General features: G+C 52.5%; 1 protein-coding gene across 3 annotated transcripts in view; it reads right to left on the bottom strand.

The window, feature by feature from the left end:
* The window catches only part of ANKFN1 (ankyrin repeat and fibronectin type III domain containing 1), a 254019-nt gene that overhangs the window by 135977 nt on the left and 95092 nt on the right, over positions 1-22950 (bottom strand). For all 3 annotated transcript variants that reach the window (XM_076072300.1, XM_076072298.1, XM_076072299.1), the window contains one exon: positions 6797-6837. In XM_076072300.1, coding sequence (XP_075928415.1) covers positions 6797-6837 — 41 coding nt within the window. The remainder of the gene's footprint in view (positions 1-6796; positions 6838-22950) is intronic.

Here is a 22950-nt window from a genome sequence, read left to right as displayed (position 1 = left end):
GGTGAAAGGAAACTTCTGCGACGAACTGCAGAAGGATTCCGGCAACGTGGAGCGAACAGTAGAACACTGCGCCAAACAGCAACGTGGAAGAACCCACACTCGGCTCGGAAAGGCGACTCGGCACGACTGGGAACCACTGCGCGCTCGTACGCCGTTTTGTTTTTATCTCTCACGGGATTTGTATGCAATACTTCACCGGGCTAATGTACGGTAGCAACGTAAAAATACAACGTACATAAATGATACCAATTTAACTTCACGCGAAGTCGTTTTCTCGCAGCCAATATTTATGATTTTTTGTGCTAGGCCACGGAGTAAAGATCTGGAGGGGGGGGGGTCAAATTTGTGTCGTAAAGAACCCTCCACCACCCGACACAGCCGAACAAATAGAATTGTCACGTGATGCGAGTGGCTAAAATAGCGCCGTTCGGTATCGCTTAATATCACTGATCAGCGTCAAGAAGAAGCCTCACGGCCGGATCTAGCAATGAGATACCACAGTAAACGTTCACCGTACACAAGTTCTGGATTCGCGAGATTCGCACACATATCGGGAGTTACTAAATGTATACCGATTCGCTATTCGCGAGCGTACGCAGTGCCAGACCACTGACATCGGGGAGGTGCGTGCAGAATGTTACCACATTTGGCACTGTCGGCGAAAATTAGGCACGGGCGCTCCCTGAAGCCCGCTTCGTCCTCCGCCTCGCAGTAATCCCGCTCTCAACTCGCTATCGTGCATTCTCACTTCATACGTACAGTACAGTACTTAGTCGACTCGTTTATGACATTTTGGTGCAAGCGAGTCGACTGTGAGGTCCGTCCAGGAGAACGCGACTGCAGTCGGGGAAAGCGTTGCGGCTCTTTGCGGACGTTGTCATCAAACACCCCGCATGTCCCCAGGAGTCGTCATCCTGAATTCCTCTTAGCACCACCACCACCACCACCACTGCCGTCGTCACATTATCATCATCATCATCATCCAAGGTAATAAAAAAACACATAATTCTTCACAATACGTTATTATTGTAGTCATTGCTATTTGACATTTACCATTTCCACACGATGTTCACTCGTGCCAGGAATGTAATCCCATTTACCCCCCATTGGAACGAGGTGTCAGCGCTCGCGAATTCTGCGCTCGCAAGCACTTTCAAGAAACGTGGCCCTGGCGGATAGAGAGGTGGTTAGCGTACTTAGATCGTGGCGCTTTGTTTGGTATATAAAACAAAAAAATGTGGAGCCAATGACGTTCATCGCACAGAGAATGAACACTCGTATATTCACTGGCTGAAAGGAAACATCTCAAAAAAAAAACCAAAACCCAATGGAGCAGTACGATCCTGAAAAAGCGTCCTTGGACTCGGCGTGACTCTCCTGAGAAAATAAATAAATACAGTCATTAATTATTAATCGATCAATATCGGCCCGCTTTTCCGAAGGCCTTCCATCCCGCACTGCCCTCCACACAGCGGCATCAACTGCGCCTGCCGGATCGCCGGTCTCTCCTCGGCCAGCCACACCACCTGGTCTGTGCAGCGCGGTAAATCTTAAATGAGGAGTAATGGCCCAGCCTCCGTTGGTTGGACCACCTCTAGCTCCACCCACCTACCTTGATGCACCCAGCTCAGGCCTATATAAGACCTTGTCTCAGCAGCTTTATCTCTCTCTCTCTCTCTCCTGAAGACGAGTGCTTGTGTTGCGATCGAAACGCCGTGACCGATTATTTTTTATTTACGTGACTTGACCGAAAGACCCAAAGAGAAATAATTCTCTGTGTAACAAAATAAAAAAAACGTTGTTCCTGGGTAGTACGTGTTATTTTCTAATTGATTATGCCTCAAAAGTACAGAAAATGGCTGTTTATTATTCCCCACGCGACGATGAACAACGTCGTGTGAGTGTGCGTCACCTCTCCCTCAGCAGGAGGCGGGGGGCATCGGAAAGCCGTGGCCCCGCGTCTGTACGACGGCGGAGCGTCAACACGGAGGGTTCACGGACACCGGTGAACCCGCTGTCTGTCTGCGATGAGCCGAGCCCCGGGCAACCGCACACCCCCCCCCCCCTCGACCGCACGGCGACGGGGGGTGATTGTGTGGCCAGAGCGGGAGGGCCAGGGGGGGCGGTGGCCGGGGTGACGATTCGTCGTCTCACCAACTCGTTCATCTCTTCTCTCAAGGCTCGCCCGGTCGCACGTGTCGCGGGGACGGATCGACCCGTTGCTGCCGCACGGCTGCGCCGGGGATGTTGCACGCGTCGTTGAATTTGGACAAAAGTGGGCGAAGGCGCGGCGAGATGCATGCAGCAACAAAACACAACGCGAGCGACACTGTGACACCGCCACGAGACTGTCGGAGATATTAAATAAACTCGGAAGTACAAACGAGACGGTACAAGTGCGACGACATGTTCTAACACAATGGGCGAAATTGACTTACACAGGTTCTCGTCGCTGGTACATTAGCTGCAACATAAAAAAAAAATCAATCCATTTTTTTTTCCCTAACCGCTCGCTCACCCACCCAGAGGACACAACCCACACATCGCTCCTTCCGGCCGAGCGTTCTCTCGCCTGTCACCGTCGCATATGCAACGGGTTCAATGTAAAAAAATATATATCTGTACGTTGAACTTCTTTCTCGGCGTACGTAGCCAACCGTGCCAATCGGAGGTGCGGGGGATGAATGGGAAACAAAACTGAACACAAAAACGCATTTCCAGAGGAAGGTAATTGTATCCTCAAATCAGATCGAGATGTTGAACTGTGAGCATTGAACCGACTTGCCAGAGGAGAGGTGAAGCCGTTACACCCCCACCCCCTACCCCCCTCTACCCCCTACCCCCCCTACCCCCCTACACCCCTCGTCCACCTCCCTCCACCCCCTCCACCCCTCTCCACCCCACCTCCTCCACCCCCTCCACCCCCTCCACCCCTCTCCACCCCCTCCACCCCTCTCCACCCCACCTCCACCACCCCTCCACCCCACCTCCACCACCCCTCCACCCCCTCCACCCCACCTCCACCACCCCTCCACCCCACCTCCACCCCCTCCACCCCACCTCCACCACCCCCTCCACCCCACCTCCACCACCCCCTCCACCCCACCTCCACCACCCCTCCACCACCCCTCCACCCCCTCCACCACCCCTCCACCCCCCTCCACCCCACCTCCTCCACCCCCCTACCCCCCTACCCCCCTCCACCCCCCTACCCCCCTCCACCCCCTACCCCCTCCACCCCTCGTCCACCTCCCTCCACCCCCTCCACCCCTCTCCACCCCACCTCCACCACCCCTCCACCACCCTCCACCACCCCTCCACCCCACCTCCTCCACCCCCTCCACTCCCTCCACCTCCCCTTCCACCTCCCTCCACCCCCTCCACCCCACCTCCACCCCTCTCCACCCCCTCCACCCCACCTCCACCCCTCTCCACCCCCTCCACCCCACCTCCACCCCACCTCCTCCACCCCCCTACCCCCCTACCCCCCTCCACCCCCCTACCCCCCTCCACCCCCCTACCCCCTCCACCCCTCGTCCACCTCCCTCCACCCCCTCCACCCCTCTCCACCCCCTCCACCCCACCTCCACCACCCCTCCACCCCCCTCCACCCCACCTCCTCCACCCCCCTCCACCCCCTCCACCTCCCCTTCCACCTCCCTCCACCCCCCCCAGCGAACAGCGCGCGTGTCACGTCCAGGGGCGCAGCGCCCGATTTAAACAATGTGGTGGAGGTGGTGGCTATGCAAGGTCTCACTTTCTCTCGACTCCCTTTCACTGAAATAGCTACGGATGTTGTTTTTTAACCCCGTATGCAATAATATGTATGCGATGTATTATTGTTCATGGTACCCTGGTACCGGTTTGTTTTGGGTTAGATCGCGTAAATATAAATATGTGACGTTAAACCCGCCACGACACGACACAGACAATTAGTAAGGTTTGTCACGTAAACAGAACGTGACAATTTTCGTGACGAACCTTACGAATTGGCTGCGTCGGGTGGTGGTGGGTTTTAACGACACATTTATATATGTACGCGATCTAACCCCCCCCCAAAAAAAACTGTATTATGGTTAATATTGGTCGCGAAAACCTACGTGTTAAGCTAAATATTATTTTAGTCGCACCGTGTATATTGGGTTTAGAGGAAGACTCACAGTGACAGTTATTAATAATAAAAAAAATATATGGAATGGAAAGAATACTCACAATGAGTTAATCGTGCGACTTGCTGCTGCTGTTGCTCTCTTGATGCGATAGCCACAGATGGCGTTAATCACCGGGCTTGGTCCATGGCAGACCGCAGGTAATTTTGTGATTAATAAAAAAAAACGTCTTGACAATTTGTGTGGCTTCTTTATCCGTTGGTTCGGGGGCCCCTTGCGGCCGACTGGGCCCTATGTGCGTCGCCACACAACGCTGCCACCCCCCCGCCGCCCCTCTATAGCTGCGCCTCAGGTCGCGCCGCCTCGACCGTGACACTGCCAGAAGAAAAACAACTTGTGGGGGGGGGGGGGGGGGGCTCGCCTCGACTCCTTACGTGGCCCCCCGCCTCCACCCAACTCCCTCCGCAACCTTCGGCCCGGTCTCCAACCCCGTCCCCTGGCCTCGCCGGCAAGGACAAGCACCCTCCCGAGAGAGTCCGTCTCCCCGGCGACCAAGCCAGCGACCGCCCTCGGCCTGGGCTCGTTGCTGAGAGGCTGCGACTCGCGCGTGGAGCCTGCGGGACTCCGAAGCGAGGGCCCGAAATAAACCGGGCAGCGAGAACGCGGTGACGGCAGCGGCCTCGCGGGGCACGGCGCGGCGAGCGATCGAGTCAGCCGCCGACCAGTGCCGGATTATCCTGGCAGCGAAAGTGGCTGCACACGTAGCCACGGGCCCCGCACTTTCAAAGGCCCCGCGCTAAACGCTTGCAAGCTGTCAATTCCGATTCAGTGATTCTGCACTTGCTCTATTAATTTAGTACTATACCGCCTTCAACTTTTATGAACGATGTGTCGTATTATCTGGCTGTGTAGCAAACGAAAATATCATTACTTTACCATGCAAGTAAAAAAATACGTGTTTTAATATTAAAGTGTGTTTTTTATTTTATTTACGGCCCCTTTATAACATCGTATGCTACAGGCCCCACGTGAACGTGGATATTAAAATGAACGAGCGGCACGTGAAAATGGAGGAGGTCTACGCGCGTGTGATTTTACCTCATGCGGCTGCGGTATAATTGGAGGGGGGGGGGGGGGGAAGCTTCTTTACAACAACAGAGAAATGCCCAGGATCAACTAAATGAGTAATCAGAACGATGGAAGACGAAACGGTGAAAGTTGCTCCAAGCACGGGGCGGAGTTGAACTCGTTTGCCTTCAACCTGCCACAACGCGGAATCATCGGCGCCACTCAATGAGAGGCTTCGACCGCTTTCTCATTTTCTTACCCCTGGGCACGGCGGCTTCTGCGGCCGTGGAAATGACAAGAGGGGAACGCAGCGAGAGAACATTACGGGCTGCTGAATGTATTAATAGGAGGGTCGGTGTCTCAAAACATGTTCACGCGGGCTGCACGATACCTCTGGGATTCAAAGCGGCGTCACTAATTGTCCTGTCAAGGCAGGGGTCTGTGTGCATCATCGATCGGGCAAGGAGTGGTGATGGCCACTTTGTGGTTATGAAAATGTTAACTGCCTCGCCCGATATACAGGATGTTGGTTCGATCCCGACCCTGACATCTGTATATTTGGAGTTTGCGCGTCTCTCTCCCCTTGGCAGCATGGATTGTTCTCTGGGCCCTTCTGTTTTTTTCCCCCACATTCACAATCAACATCAGGCGTTTAGAGTATCTGGCTGCTATTAACTTCCACAAGATCAGCTATCATTTGTGATAGGCAGGTCGCTTCTGAAATACAGCTATATATCTCAGCGGGCCTTACCTGTCAAACTCAAATTTAAAAAAAGTTTCAGTTTTTATATCTGAGCTGCAGAATGTGTGGGATTTATGTGCCAGCCAGAAAACGCATCATTGGCGCACGCACTTCGTTGGCGAGCTTGCATGCACGTCATCTCTCCCCCGTCGCAATAATCCGCGCCACTGCGCGCTCAGGATTTCCGCGACACTCTGCCAGCATTTCAATTTGTCATTCCAAAAAAAAAAACTAAAAAAAGTTTCCCCCCACCACTTAAAGGAGCATGGGGTGTGGTGCTCATCACAGAGGGCGGCTCTGAGACAGTGGAAATTCCAAGTTCCTATAGCGGGGATCCGTTTTTTTTATTTTACGTATGACAAACCACTTTTCTCTTCCCCACAAAGTGCTACGCACCTCGAGAGCGCCACAGGCAGGAGTTTAACTTGAAACCGTCTGACTTCAAGTCGAGTGCTTTGTGCCACGCCGCCATTTATCACAATTAAATGACGTTCTGAGATACAGTTATGTCTGCACTAAAATCGACACAATAACTTCGTCGTCGTCAACCATCGCTCATTTAATGTTCTTCCCCAACGAATAAATCGCTGGGAATTGCGTCAGGATTCGGGGGTGAGCAGCGTCGAGCTCGGATAGTGCTTGGATGGGCGACAACCTTGCACAAGAGGTTGATGGGGGGGTTGCCTCGCGTGCAGCGATTCAAAGTTCGCCGTTGTACCGTACATCTACGCTCCCACGTCTGTGCCCCCGCCCCCTCTCCCGCTTTCGCCCAAACCCCCACCGAGCAGCGTGGTGAAGTGCGGTGAAATAACCCGCGCGCGGGGCCACTGTCCGGCCGGCCCCGGGCGCGCGCGGCAGGGGGCGCACCGCGGCTCACCTTTTGGCTTGGCAGTGCCTCTTGTCCGCGGCTCCCCAGCTCTGCGGAAGGAGAGCGAGAGAGGCGCAGCGTGAGCGAGCGGAGCCGCGACGGCGCCGTAGACCACGGCCACGTGTACCGGCGGGGGGGGGGGGTGCTGTGGTTATGTAAACCACCACTGTCACCACCACTACCACTGTCGCTGCCACCACAACCGCCGCTTGCCGCCGTGCAAAAGCACGCGCGCGCGCGCGCACGGAGCGACGCGTGCCTTGTGCATCCGCTGTTTAAAACAAAAAGAAAAGTGGAGCGTGCAAAAAGCCAAAAAAAACTAATCTGGAGACGTCAGCCGCCCGGGCCGCGACGGCTCCACCACGCGGCGCGCCTTGAGTTCGTTGCGCGCGTCCCTCCTGTGCAATCGCGCCGCCAGGACCATCACCTGGGGCCAGGGCTGCTCGGACAATAAAATAGACGCTGCCGCATCGGTCCACTGAGGCAGTCCACACGCAGAACCGTGGACAGCTCCTGGTGGCAACCGCGCCGGCGGCGCGCACCATTTGATGCGTGCGTGCGCGATGGCCCTGCGCGCTTGCCTCCGCTCTCTCGTTCCTCGTTCCGTCGCTGGAGTAATCCCACTCGATGTTGTGGACACACGAAATGCACTCTGATATAAGTTGTGGATTTAAAAAGAGAAAAAAAAGTCGTACAACTTTCGTACGCGCGATCATGACGTGTTCGCTCCGTTTCTCATTTGTTTTGAACCGGCTCTTGTTTGTGTTTGGTTTGTTGTCCTTCCCCGGTTGGCTACGTACGGTGCGAAAGAAGTTCAACATACGTACATGCGTGTTACGCGTCACGCCACGGACACCCTTGCACATGAGAAGTTCCATCTCAACGGATGACCTCAGCTAACATATATCAGTAAGTAAAGTAATAGCATCAACAACAATGCTGCCGTACTGAGCAGCCCGAGTGCGGTCATAGTTGAGAGAACAAGGCGCGACTCGCTTCTGGCAGACAAGAATTGCGCGCTCGCTCCGTGAGGTCCCTCTGAGAGCCCACCGGGGCGAGCAGGGGGGGGTCGACCACCCCTCGAACGTCGACGGCGTCCGCCCCGCCTCGCCCGGCCGGCGTCGACGCCAAGTGAGGGCATCGTAAGTCAAGACTGGTTTGGGGAAGTTAATTACAAAAATCCATCGGCCGCAGCGTTTCGGCGCGAACAATGAGCGTCCGAGGTTTCCACGGCCACTATAACGATTCGTGACTCGTGATCGATGTCAACGCACGGCTCGCTTTTGCAACAATCACCGCCCTTGCAGCCCGCCCTCCCCTCCGGCCAAATCAATCGGCACATTTCCCCCACCTGTCAACTCGGTTTGATTGGCTGTCGGTTGGCGGAGGGCGACGTGTCAACGTTGGCCATTAAACTAACACGACAAACTAATTGTGAATCGCGGCGCTGAGTTAATCGCTCACCCACTCACACCACTCGCTCGCCTCGCGTCTCGAATGTGTGAACCCTCGGAAGCCGGAGTCACACCGCACGTCTCTGCGCGTGCGGTGTTTGTTTTATGTTACGGCACGACGCGAGAGACTTGCGTCTGCGACATTTGGCCCACGGTGACGAGATGTTAGTTCCCTCGCCTGGTATACAGGAGGTCGTGGGTTCGATCCCGACGCCTGTTGTTTATTTGGAGTTTGCGTGTCTCTCTCTCTCCCCGTGGTGAGATGTTAACTACCTCGCCTGGTATACAGGAGGTCGTGGGTTCGATCCCGACGCCTGTTGTGTATGTGGAGTTTGCGTGTCTCTCTCTCCCCGTGGTGAGATGTTAACTACCTCGCCCGATATGCAGGAGGTCGTGTGTTGGATCCCGACCCCGACGCCTGCTGTATATTTGGAGTTTGTGTCTCTCTCCCCGTGGCCGCGTGGATTTTTCTCTGGTTCCTCCAGATTTCCCCCCCACATTTAGAATCAACATCATGCGTTTAGACTATTTGGCTGCTACTATGAATTTACACACGATAAGCCACTGCGTTGAGCTACCATTTGTGGCCAGGTGTCTTCTGAAAAAGAAGCTAATAGCATAGTGGGCCTTGCCTGGAAAAATACGAATAGGTTCATAGGTTCTGGTGGATGTCAGAAAGTAGTAATCGACTATCACCACGAAAGAGTACGGACATAAAGCACTGGCACTGCTTACTGGCAGAATTATAAGTAGTAGTATTTAATATATATTTGCCATCAGCCATCGTAACGATAATTGTCGCATGCTTGCTTACGTGTTTGTCCTGACTTGTCCTGAGATCCACAACCAATATTCAGCGGTGTACCTGCAGCTCGCGATGTCACACGTATTGCCCACCGCTGCCCTAACCCGTGCAGCCACTCGGCTCTCGCCGGGCGCTCAGATTCAGAATCTGCATTCATAGTGGAGGAATTCGATGAGCTGTGAAGCTCCTTGTCACAGACGTCGCCCCGGTGTGGGTGGTCCCCCCCCCCAGTCCCTTGTCCTCCGCGCCTCCCATCGCGGTCGATGTCGTCAGGAGCATGAAGCATGCGCGACGAGCACGTTCGGCTGTGAGGCGCGCGCGGCGCAGGGGACCTCGCCCTCAGTGAATGTCACCGCGCGAGGGCTCGGGGGAGGCGGGGGAAGAGTCCCCGGGCGAGGCCGCTGGCTGCTCGCGGGCGCCTGCGGTGTGCGCCGGGTCCCCCCGTACGCAGGGTGCCCCGCGGTGGCGGAGCGCCCCATTAATGAAAAGGTCAAAGGGCGAATGCGAACGTCGCGACCGCGCCGGTGCTGAGTGGACAGCCGTGGACGGCGGCGGTGCAAAGAGCTTCACGAGCAAGGCCGATCGGGGTAGCAGCGCTCTGGAAAGCCAAACAGGTCGACGGACTGCACCGTGTCCATTTGATTGTTTTAGTTTTTTTTTAGTATTACACGCTTTTATTTAACTCACTCTGTCTGTTGTTGTTGTTGTTGTCGTTGTATCCTCAAATCTTGCAACTCTAATTTTACCCACTTCCCAATGTGGTATCGACTGTAAACTTGGTATACTTATGTCATACAATACTAAATTCTATCATTAAAAAAATCAACATGATTTTGTATATGATATGTTTCGGCTTGGGTCTAATTGTCCACGGTCAACTGACGTTGGCTGTACATGACCACGGTCCCCTTACGTTGTGGCAAGCTTCGGGCCCACTTCCTGGAGTCGTGGAGTTCTTCCATTACAAGTACATTTCATGAAAGCGTGTTTAAAAAAAAAGTTTTTTTTCATGTATATTTGTATTGTTAACGCGACGATTCAGGTGCACAACACAGATGGGCATGAAAGGAGGTTGACACCAGCACAACCGCACATTACGGATTGCAGTTGCAATGAAAACCTGTCTATAACCGTCTTCTTCCTAAGCTCTGATAGCCCTGGAGGAGAAAAAAAGGGATGGAGGAGAAAGGAGGGGGGTGTCTAAATGCCCTCATGATTGCTCTTAATATCAATGCCCACCGGAGGAGGGCCGTGTTCATAATTGACGTTTGGAGACGCAGATGTGAGTAGCTGGAGCTCTGCCCGCGTGTTTGTTTTCATGAACACCGAGCGTCTTTCCGGTGGAAAATAAAATAAAAGGTAGCCCTCCGCTCTCTGCAACCTGTGCGTCGCTGGCAAGAAGCACGCTGGTGGTCACGCGCTGTTGCCAGCACCGTTGCCCTCCGCACTGCCTACAGCAGCACTCTTGCCCGCACTGTTGCTAGCACTGTTGCCGGCCCATGACATGCAAGCAGTGGTGTCTACAGAGAGATTCAGCAGAGGCGACGACACTCACGTTCTACCCCACGACGTTCGGAAAGAACAGAGTCTGCGCCGTGTTTTGGCTGCTATGCAAACTTTGCTCACAAAAAAAAACGTTCCAACTAGTTTAGGTCAGACTACGAATAAAAAATATGGCAAGAGTTTAAGTTTCTTTTTTTAATCAACTGAGCATTGAAGCATCGGTGCCTCGATGCCCCAATGAGCAATGCCTCAATGCTCATTTGTGGCATTGGTGCTCATTACCCATTTATAGCCCTGATCCGGTGGTTTAAATTCCACCTTCGTATGGCAGGGACAAGTCTATGCGCAGGACTTGCGCGCACAGTGGTACTAATTGTATCCACCCCCAGAGAGATGATGGACTGAGTCAACTTCCATCCAGCAGATTCTGATCCAGCAAACCTCTCTCCAACCGCGATCTGAAGACGCGATCTGAACACACGCGTAGACAGAGGCGTAAGAGTTGGTCTGCCTACTAGGAATGAGAGAATGCATCCATTCCTTGGTTAACACCGATTCCTAAGCTCGCGACACACACGTGGCAATTTCGATTGGCACGGTTGGGTACGTACGGTGCGAAAGAAGTTCAACGCACATACATAAGTACGTACATGCAACGTGTGTTTTAATAATCGATGTTGTTTCGATTAGTAATCGTCGCTCCAGCAGCCATGCAACGCAATCATCACCCTGAATCGCGACCATTTACTGCATCACCTCTGCAAGTGAAGCGTCTGTTCTGGACGCCTGCATTGTTCCACGCTGGCGAACACAGTGGGACAACGCAGATGTCCAGAAAAAGACGCTTCACTTGAGAATCGATCGTCACACCTCCTGGCGTTGACATCCTTCGACGAACAACAATGGGCTGATGCGCATGTCTCTCCTTCACGAATTGAATATTAAAGACACGGCATTGGGAGTGTGGCCATGCAACCCACACTGTGGACCATGCAGTGAACCCACAGACACACGAAAATTTTACATCGAGACCCATAGAGATACACAGAGGCCCATGAAGACACGTAAATACATCGAGACCCAGAGAGATACACAGACCCACAGAGACCCATAGAGATACACAGACCCACAGAGACCCATAGAGATACACAGACCCACAGAGACCCATAGAGATACACAGACCCACAGAGACCCATAGAGATACACAGACCCACAGAGACCCAGAGAGATACACAGACCCACAGAGACCCATAGAGATACACAGACCCACAGAGACCCAGAGAGATACACAGACCCACAGAGACCCATAGAGATACACAGACCCACAGAGACCCATAGAGATACACAGACCCACAGAGACCCATAGAGATACACAGACCCACAGAGACCCATAGAGATACACAGACCCACAGAGACCCATAGAGATACACAGACCCACAGAGACCCATAGAGATACACAGACCCACAGAGACCCACAGAGATACACAGACCCACAGAGACCCAGAGAGATACACAGACCCACAGAGACCCACAGAGACCCATAGAGATACACAGATCCACAGAGACCCATAGAGATACACAGACCCACAAAGACCCATAGAGATACACAGACCCACAGAGACCCATAGAGATACACAGACCCACAGAGACCCACAGAGATACACAGACCCACAGAGACCCACAGAGACCCAGAGAGAAGCATGCAATGCCAGCTGCAGCAGTGGGATCGTGGCAATGGAGCCCAAACAATGGACCGCGGAGTCGTCCACCGCGACCTGTGCTCATTCAGCGGAGGAGGAGGGGTGGGGGGGGGGATGAAATATCAAACGTTGCACGAACTCTCTCCTGCAGCCCTCTCGCGGCTATGTCAGACCATCGACGTTGGCTTCCAGCCCCGGAAGCGTAGTGCAGCAATACGCAGGAAGGAACGGGTTGAATTGCCGGGGGGGGGGGGTGAGAGGGGGCGAATCTCTTCCCCGACTTGGCGTGGAGAGACGAGTTACGCACGAGCGTAACGGCATACATATGAAGATAAGAAAAACAACAGAGATTGCCGTGCTCACGATTATCACGTCACAATGTTTCGGGAGATGGCCCTTCTTCAGAGAAGAGAGAGAGAGAGAGTCGAGGGGTGGGTGGCCTGGCGAGTAATTTGGAGATGGCGCTCGACACCGGGGCGCCCCGAGACGCCGGCTGAATCGGAACAGAAGTTTAGATTTGCGCCGTTTTGACTTCGCATGGGGAACATTTCCCGACAAAGGGGTTGGTTGTTGTTTTTCTTATTCTTGTTCTCCTGTATCCGTACATGAGCCACACACGTGCCTCGTGCACTTGCTGTGTTTATCGCTAAATGGTTTAGACAAAGCACGCGATATATTGAACGACTGCTGATGGAGTGTCGCCGGGTCCTGGCTTGAAGACCAAAGAGATGTCTCTCCTCCTACGCCCGCTGACCTTCGCCCCGCCAGCCACTGCGTTCCAGACACTTGTTAAAGAACTGCACCGATACGGGTGCTGTACCAGTGCAGAGCCTGAGGCTCTTAGATACACACAGCTCCGCTAAGCGCCGGTTCTTAAGCTGTGGTGAGTGATGGATGGGTGTGGATGGGTGATGGATGGGTGTGGATGGGTGTGGATGGGTGATGGATGGGTGTGGATGGGTGGTGGATGGGTGTGGATGGGTGATGGATGGGTGGTGGATGGGTGTGCATGGGTGTGGATGGGTGGTGGATGGGTGTGGATGGGTGATGGATGGGTGTGGATGGGTGATGGATGGGTGTGGATGGGTGGTGGATGGGTGGTGGATGGGTGGTGGATGAGTGTGGATGAGTGTGGATGGGTGGTGGATGGGTGGTGGATGGGTGATGGATGACTGTGGATGAGTGTGGATGGGTGGTGGATGGGTGTGAATGGGTGATGGATGGGTGGTGGATGAGTGTGGATGGGTGATGGATGGGTGTGGATGGGTGTGGATGGGTGTGGATGGGTGATGGATGGGTGATAGATGAGTGTGGATGGGTGATGGATGGGTGATGGATGAGTGATGGATGAGTGATGGAAGGGTGGTGGATGAGTGATGGATGAGTGATGGAAGGGTGGTGGATGAGTTATGGATGGGTGTGGATGGGTGGTGGATGGGTGATGGATGGGTGATGAACGAGAGATGGATGAGTGATGGATGGGTGGTGGATGAGAGATGGATGAATGATGGATGGGTGGTGGATGAGAGATGGATGAGTGATGGATGGGTGGTGGATGAGTGATGGATGGGTGGTGGATGGGTGTGGATGGTAACCACACGACACTCTTTCTGGTAACCGCATGCCACGCGTTCTGGTAACTGTGGCCCCGAGCACAGGCTCTCCCTGCTCCACCGCGTTCATTTGCAGCTTTCCATCTCTCTACACCCGCGTGACCTTTCCGAGGACTAACCGCTGTCTCATCGCATCATCACATGCGTCCTGCACCTGCGTGTGTGTGCACGCGTGCGTGCAGAATATCGGTGGGGCAGCGGTTAGCGCGTTGAGCGATGAACCAGGCGCTCGGGCTTAACTGTCGAAAATAACCCGGAAAAAAAAAATCCCCACCCGACACACCACGCCAAGTATGCCCTTTGCTACGGCCGTGCCTACTAATCGCGTGCCACTCATTCTAGTCTACCAGCGATATTGAAAACATCAAGCGAGAACTAACCCCTGCTTGGTCGTGTCCTTGTCTTTGGGGATCTACGACGAGGGAAGCGACCTTATGACCGGTAGATCACAAATTTGCGATTTTTTCCTTAACTTATTCACAACAAAAACCCTAACGCTCGCGGATCGTTGATAGACCACAAGCGGGGAAGAATACCAGCCCAGCGGCACGCGTTCAATTCCTGGCCAAGGCCAACATCCGGGACGACGTATTTGATCCGCTCCTGGTCCTCCCTCTGGGTCAGGGTGTCGCCAAACAAAAACATAACGAATTCGTTAACAAACTAAACATAAAACGCTCACTATTCCAATTGCACTTCGGTGAATACGCGAGACGGCGGGTTTCTAGATAAACACCGTCAACGCAGCAGCTCCTTGGAGAGCCGTGTACCCCTCTGGCTGACGACCCCCCAAGTTCGCTGATCACCGGGTCACGACCTGTGAGTAGGCTCCCATCTCTTTCAAGACGGGCCGGTCCGCGTGGAAGAGTAGGCCTAATACCGCTCACCTGAGCGGCTCTCGAGAGCTCCGTCGAGTGGACGGAGCCTTCCGCCGGCAGTGGCGTGAGTGAATCCTTTCATGGCTGGCGCTAGTAAACGCTACGCCAGCGGCACACCGTATTGCCACGCTTTAATTTAACGGCGTTAGTTTTATAGTTCGCGGGGCAATAACTGCCGGATATTAAAAAAAAAAACAAGCAAAACAAATGAGTTATTTCCTTGCTGAACGAGTGCGGCATTTGTAACATTGTTGAGTGAAATTCACCTTTGATTTATGTTGCAACATTAAGCGGAGAGCACGGGGCGAGCGAGCGAGCGAGGGTACAACGAGGGAGGTTTCCTGCGGAGACCATCGCAGCTGCGTTCGAATGGAGTCGATTATGAACTCGTGCTGCACTTCACCTGTGAAGACTGGGGTGAGGTGGGGTGAGGGTCGGGGCGGTGTGGGACCACGCCCGGCCACCTTCATCTCGCCCCGGTGCTGATGGTTACCGTGCGCAGTCGGCGCCAATTTGAGGCTGCATTGACCTGGGGGCAGGGGTCGGCAAACGTGCGGCTGCAGGGCCACGTGCGACTATTTGAGGAACGGCTTCGCGACGTCATTTTTCAAGGACCACCGCCGTCTCTCATTGCGGCTCTTGAAATATTAAGGTTGTTTTTTTTGTCTTATCGATTTCGACAACTGAAATGGCTCTTCTTGTTATTTTGGTTGCTGACCTCCTCCTCCCCCCCCCCCCCGCCCCCCCGCGACAGCGCCAGGGGCCCACATTCGAGAGAGAGAGAGCCAGGACGTGAAGCAGCGGGCCCAGGGACAACGCACCGCAAGCTGGCACGGTCGGCCAACGCGTGGCCGTGCCATCCTAAAGATGCACAACGGACTGAGGAGTGGCAACTCAACAACTCTGAAGCTATTTTTATTTTACGAGGTAAGACGCGACCTGGGCACAAAATGATAGTTCAACGAAGCGGCTTATTGCGTGGAAATGTGTAGCAGAAGCCACATGCTCTAAACACGTGATGCCGATTCTAAATGTGGCGGAAAAAAAAGGGGAGGACCCGGTGAAAAATCCACGTGACCATGCAGAGAGAGAACTACAAATATACAGCAGCAGCAGACGTCAGGGTCAGGATCGAACTCACGACCTCCTGCATACCAGGCGAGGCAGTTAGCATCTCGCCACCGCGGCGGCTTGAGATCGTTGTTTTGAGCGAAATGAATAGAATGTACTCCTGAAAAACGCCAATTATTAACAAGCGTACACGATTGATGATTAATGAATTATATTGTTAGTTCTTTCGGTAAAGTCACGTAGAAGGGAAACAATAAAATAATAAAACAATAAAATTATCACGACGTTTCGACTGCAACACAAGCAATCATCATCAGGTGTGAAAACCACAGCAAGAACATTTGAAAAAAGTTGCTGTGGTTTTCACACCTGATGATGATTGCTTGTGTTGCAGTAGAAACGTCGTGATAATTTTATTGTTTTAGAATTGTATTCTTTAATTGTTTCCCTTCTACGTGACGTTACCGAAAGAACCAAGTATATGAATCCCTGCAGTCACGAAAGCTTTAAATCAAAATTAATGAATTGTTGGGTCAGATCACCATGCAAGTAAAATGTTGCATCGTAAACCCTTCTCCGCCCGACACAGCCAATGAATAAGTTTGGCCTGAACCAACCTGACAACGCACCACTGCTTCAGCTCACCAGTGTTGTTGGACCTTTCGTTGATAGTTACAACCAGCATTATCAGGCGTTTGCCAAAATTGTGAAAATGCCCTCCAACCTTATATAGGCGGGTGTGATGTCATCACAGTGCCCAACAAGAAAGCAGAAAGTGGCTGTAAGCGATGGTCAGAGGTTAACGTGCTCACATTAGTTATGCTGTTGATACATGCAAATCTTCGTGCCCAATTATTCAACGTTTTGCGACATTGCTATCCAGCACACCGGTACTCTGAAACAGTAACACACTAGGATGTTCGTTTACGTGACATCTTTATACATTTCCCGTGCCGGGTGGTGCAGGGCTTATGACACGCATTTGTTTCGCCCGGTGATCTGACCCAAACGTCAATTATGAATCGTGATATTTCTCGCGAATGCCTGTGTTCTAATTTAACACGCATACATTCACAACTAATACACGTTTATGAGTTAAGCATTGGTTCGTATGGGGTGGAGCAGTAGCGTAGTGATGCCTACACTGTGCTATGACCCTGGTGACCTGAGTTCAATTCCCGGTCACGGTTAACATCACTGGCTAGTGTAACTCACTGATCTGGCTCCTATGCCCCCTGCCTTCACAAACCTGCACTCAAGAACTTGGTTTAGTATGACAACAAAACTAAAAACACAATGACCAAGACAGCGTGGGGAACATGTATTTTTGTCCAGCAGTGGATTGACAAATGGTTGTAATATTATGAGTATTGTAACGACCGAAAAATGACCCCAAGACAATATGCAGCCTAACGACTATTTGAAAATCAACAAAGGTCTCCGATTGGTCAACAAAGGCCTCCACGGTGATTGGTCGGGAGGCAGACTTTTAAAGGAGATCAATCGTAAAACAGAGAGAGTGTCCGTTAGAGGGGAAGGACAGGGATTGGCTAAAGGAGAAAAACGAGGAGAAGAAGGTTCGAGAAAGGGGGCTGAGGAATATAAAAGGGGACAGCACGAGGAGTGAGGACGTTGGGAGGACGTTACAAGCTGGAAGACAAAGTCATGGAGCCTAGGGTCCTTTCATATGGCTGTGTCCCAAATAAAAGTGGCTCTTACTACTTCGTCGTCAGAGTCGTGACAGTGTTATTAAGTTAACACAAGCACAGGTGTAGTTGCCTTATTGACGTCGGAGACTGTTCATTGGAGGCAACACGTATTTATTACAGACGCTTCAATTACAGTGGCGAATCTGATACTTGAAGAGGTAACGGCCTCTTAAACCCGTACTCTATAGAGGGAACGTTCCCCGAGCCTTAGCCCACGCCAGCTCCCTGGTTCCCTCTATCCTGGTCCTCTCTCAGGAGGCTGTCTGACCTGGCCCAGCTTCGGCGCAGGTCCCGATCACCAGCCACACGAGCCCGGCCCTCAGAAGGACATCGGCCCACGCGGCTCTGGTGCCGCACCCTGGCTTGCCTTGCCCGGCCCTCAGAAGGGCAGCGGGCCAAAGGAGTTCCAGGGTCTAGCTAGTCGATCTTCTTTCTTCACTGGCTCTTCATCTTGCTTGAGTCGAACTGCCCCTCAGCTCTCCGGGTTCCACCTTTTATACAGTCCCTCAATGAGGTTTGGGGCTGGGAGGGATCACAGCGTCCCCCATAACCCCCCAGGGTGGTGGCCGTAGCGGACGTGTTTGTGGCCACCGCCCTACAACCGCGTGTCACCCTCCCGTAACACCTCGACACAGGTAAGGCCCCGGGTATATGAATGCAGAATGTCGTATTTCAGCGTGACGCCAATAACAACACTTTACGTGAGGAAATTCTGCTGCAGCAGCAGTGGAGATATTGCATTGTTATCACCTCTTGACTTAGCAACAAAAGGTTGTAAGAGGATTTTTTGTTTTTTTTTAACACCGATGGTTAAAAGAGAATTTGCACACCGGGATTTACGGACTTCTGGGTCAATCGCTCACGACGTGAAACTGCTGGCTTAGCCACCAGATGCATGCGTGGGTGGCAAAAAAATCCACAGCTTTTAGTACTTACATTAAATCAGGTTTTCATTTGCGGCCACCAGCATGCTCCGGACATTCCAGTGCCCAGTACACAGGGAACTTGGCTCATGTGCAACATTTAGCATACGCGTTAATACGATAGAGGCGTTCAGGAGTGCCCGTACCTTCCCGAGTCCCCACCCATGTGACCTCCCCAGGGGCATCTTCCTCGGTGCTAAAATAAAAATGGCCCTGCTCAGCGCGACGGGAACTTTTTTTTGTTTGTCAGCATCGCGAAATAACGGCGATAGCCAGCGAGTACGCTGTGAGCCCTCCTCGTGAGGCCGAGCAGGTGGTGTTGTAAACAGAGTGGGAAGCGCAGAGACACTGTTGTTTAAGGTTTTAGCGGGCGCATTTTTCACATCGGTTTTGTCAATGTCTGATTGTGCGGGTGACTGATTAAACTAACGAAACTAAACTATTTTTTTTATTTACCAGGTAAGGCCCACGAGCTATACAGATATATTTCAGAAGCGACCTGGCTATCACAAACTATAGCTCAACTAAGTGGCTTTCCACGTGGAAATTTATATCAGACAAATACCCTAAACGCATGTTCATTCTAAATGCGGAGGGAAAACCCGGAGGACCCGGAGAAAAATCCACGCGACCACGTGGAGAGAGGCACGCAGACTCCAATTATACAACAGGTGTCAAGGTCGGGATCGAACCCTCGACCAGGCGAGATAGTTAACATCTCCTAGCCACCATAGCGAGATGATTAACCAAACCTACTGTGGGTCACGAAAAGAGAAAGCTTCATGCCACGAGTGACCCAACCTTCTCAAGCCATTAATATTATTTTTCAAGAATATACTACAACACGGGACAACGGCGCGTTGGGTCGTTGTCCCACCCCCTCGCCTCCGGTCATTGTGCGCAACAAGTTGCAGAGGGCAAGGCAGCACAATGCATTGTTGTGCTGTACTTCTACGCACCAATGTTTACGCACAACAACATCACCCGCCCCGCACTAACCAAGCGTGGCGAATGTGGGGCCCACTCAAAATAAAAATGTCATTGTGAAGGTCACGCCTCCTGGTTTTATTAATCCGCCTGCCAAACTGAAGCACTGTGAATCGCGAGATAATCCCTCAATTATTTACCGGGTGCTCGACGGAGTTGGAACACCTCTGACAGTCAATGCATAGGGTCATAGCGTAGGCATAGGTCAGGGGTCGGTAACCTGCTGCTCGGGAGCCGCACGCGGCTCTTGAAGGACTGCTTCGTGACGTTGTTTATTCAGGGCCGCCACCGTCTCGTATTCACCACCGCAGTGCATCGCGCCTCTTGACATAATGCGTTTTTTTTCTTGTTATTTTGGTTGCCGACCCCGTGCGGCATAGATGGAGAGAGGAGGAGGAGGGGTTCCTGAACAACCTCTAAATATCAACCAGATCACAATGGGCAGTGGCGGATCGTGACATCTACACTAGGTGGGGCTGTTGTGAGTGACCTCTGAAAAGGCGGTGTTCTAATTAAGAAAAACCTCGTCGTGATATTGGCCTTGCCGTGAAAGTGATATATAACTGTCTCATCTACCGACGGTGAGGCGTTTATAAACAATAAGAAACAAACAACAAAGCACTAAAATGTTGTTCCCGTGACCCTCAAGTCCACACTAAACAACCCCTTTGACACGGCCTCCTAGAGCGTGTGGGACCGTGAGCCGCTGTACCTGCACAGTGCAACTTCGCGCTGTGACATCGTCTCTCATTACAGACTTTTTCACCACTGTGAATGGGTCTCAAACGGCGTGGCTACAAGCAAAGCTCATCGCAGTGAATGAAGGGAAATCTCTCACTCGGACGCCTTCGCAGCCACCGCGAAACCTCCCCGATGCACAAATCATTGCAGCGGTTTCTAATATGAGCAACTTAAAATGTTATCTTCATTAGGCAATTCACATTGAAATAATTGTTATATTTAAAAAAAAATAAACACAACAAAACAATGTATAGAAAAGTATTTTTTTATTATACAAATACGTCTTCATCTCCAGCTGCTTGGTGGAGCGGCGCCAACGTATCTAGTGGACGAACCGCCCCTGTCAGAATGGCAATCCCAGCCGATGACTTTTACACAATGCTGAGCGGCACCCGAGCGATTCAGTGCGGCGAAATAACCGCCACGACTCGTACGGCGTGGAGAGCCCCTCATCCAGCAGTAGATTTATAGGAAAAGGGCGGTACGTAGAAAAGTGACTCCGTGCGAGGCCGGCGTCCAAATTCTCTCGATGAGCGTTCGGTAAGCGGCCCGATGGTGCCCATCGCAAGGCCCCCACCAGCACTGTGAGCGGGCACTGCCGAGATCCCTGGGGCGTGAACCTGCCCAGGCCTCTTTCTGTCCCCGAGGCCTCCAACGGCCGCCGTCCCCGTCGACAGTTCGGCCTCCACAGCTCGACCGTGGGCATTGAACCTCGCGGAGGGATGGGGGGAAAGCTGCGCATCGCACGGCAGGTGGAGAGGAAGGCCGCCGCCGTGGCCGCAACCTTCGGATTCGAGTTGTTTTCGTGGCTGCGTGCGCAACCCTGGGGGAGCGGTGGTGTCGCCAACACCAGTGACGAATATCTGAAACGGTCCCGGGCTTCCCCTAGGTAGACTCAGCCTCAAGTGAGTACGCGGTGCGTTGTGTAAACGTCGCCATTGGGGAGATAAAGGCGGCCGGCCGTGGCGTTGGCCATCCCCCCCCCCCCCCACCATGTGCCATTCCGGCCTTCATAGTTGCTTGCTAACAGCTCTTTCCCCAAGTCTGTTAAGGCTAGACGGGGGGGGATCCTTGTCTTTGTGTGCGGAACTTTTTGATGGCATGACATGCAACAGGAACACTAGCACCCTGCTGTGTCGGTGAGAACATTCGACCAGTGGGTGTTGGGAGTTGTGCCATGGGGTCCTAACGCGCGGCTGCATTTGCAGACCCTCCGTTAATCCGAAGCGTCTCGTTTGATTGTATCGCAAGTGAAACCCCCGGCAGCGTATGCAGTGTATTGCAATTCCATTCGGCTTCACCGTAATTGATGAGCGCTCCGTTACAGGGCGGGGGAAGGATCCCTGATGCGTTTGTTCGTTCACCACGTGAAGTCGCGGATCCACTTTGTCATCCGTAAACGAGAGCTCACTGCCAGCACGCAGCGGCTGCGGGGTCTTCATTAGTAGCAGGTAAACTCTTCGTTAACTCTTAGGGGGTGCGGTAGTGTAGCGGTTAGCGCGCTGCGCTATGAACCTGGCGCACCGGGTTCGATTCCCGCTCACGGCCAACACCAGTGATGATTATTTGAACCGTTCCTGGGCCTCCCCTAGGTCGACAAAGGCGGTCGGGCCACCCACCCCCTCGTGTACCGTTCCGGCCTTCATAGGTGCTCGCTAACAGCACTTGCCCCTACAGTCTGTTACAGGCTATACGGGGGATCTTTGTCTTTGTGTATGTGACTCGGACGTTTGGTTGATTCGCTGCGCATTGTAAGCGAGTCGGCTCGCGCAACCCCTGCAGTCGTTTCTGCGTTTCTCCAAAGTTGTGAGCGAACAAAAGAATCGCCTCTTGAATCGAATCAGGGACTAGAGATCATAACGCCACCACTCCCCATACGCCTGGCTGATAGGCGCACTCACACTCACAACCTGGCTGGCTTGAAGCCCTCTCTCACACACACTGTGGATTGCACGCTGCAGTATGGCAAGTGATATTCGAACCTGTCCTGGACCTCGCCCTTTCACCAACCAGCGCTGACAGGCATGGTGAAACAACCCCCGCAATCGACATGGCGTGAGGGAGGCCGTCATCCAGCAGTGGATTGACAAAGGGCTGTACACACGCGCTCTGAACGTGAACCTTTACAGCTCGATGCTAATGTACAAACTGGTTCCAGAATGGAGCAATTAAATCCCAACTCAAAATGGGCAGCATGCGAGCAAGAGAACAGTCGAGAAAGAGATCAATCTTCCTTATGCAAATTAACCAGACATAAATATGAACCCAACGGACTGCACACATGAGGTCCATTATCTTGCACTGTTGGGGCATATATTTAAAACAAAAAAACAGGGTTTTACGATGGCATGCATGGGATTTATGGTGGATAATGAAAGCAGTGGTAAAAACACGTTATTTATTCGTACATTGAACAAAGTTTGCATAGTCTTTTGCACGTCCACATTGAAACGCATGTTTAATAGACTGAACAGAGACAGAACAGGACTGCAACCATGTGGCATTATGTAAACATTTCAGTCTAACAAAAAATGATTCTCTCCCACATGGCCACACATAACATGACGAAGATTCTAGAAAAGACTTAAATAATAACGAATGCTATTAGTCCTAGCTTTTGATGACCATGAAAGAACATGTGACCCAGCGGAGAAATAAAGGCGTTCACGTAAAGAAGCGACTTGTTTTACCCCATCTCAGATGTGCCGATGACACAGTCATTATAGCAACCAATAGAAAGGCATTTCGGGAAATGATTGAGGAATTCAATAAAGAAGGC

The sequence above is a fragment of the Petromyzon marinus genome, chromosome 37 (genome assembly GCF_048934315.1).
Source record: "Petromyzon marinus isolate PM22_M1 ecotype Great Lakes invasive population chromosome 37, UKy_Petmar_22M1.pri1.0, whole genome shotgun sequence".
NCBI classification, from domain to species: Eukaryota; Metazoa; Chordata; class Hyperoartia; order Petromyzontiformes; family Petromyzontidae; genus Petromyzon; species Petromyzon marinus.
This window is presented reverse-complemented; position numbering and strand designations above follow the sequence as displayed.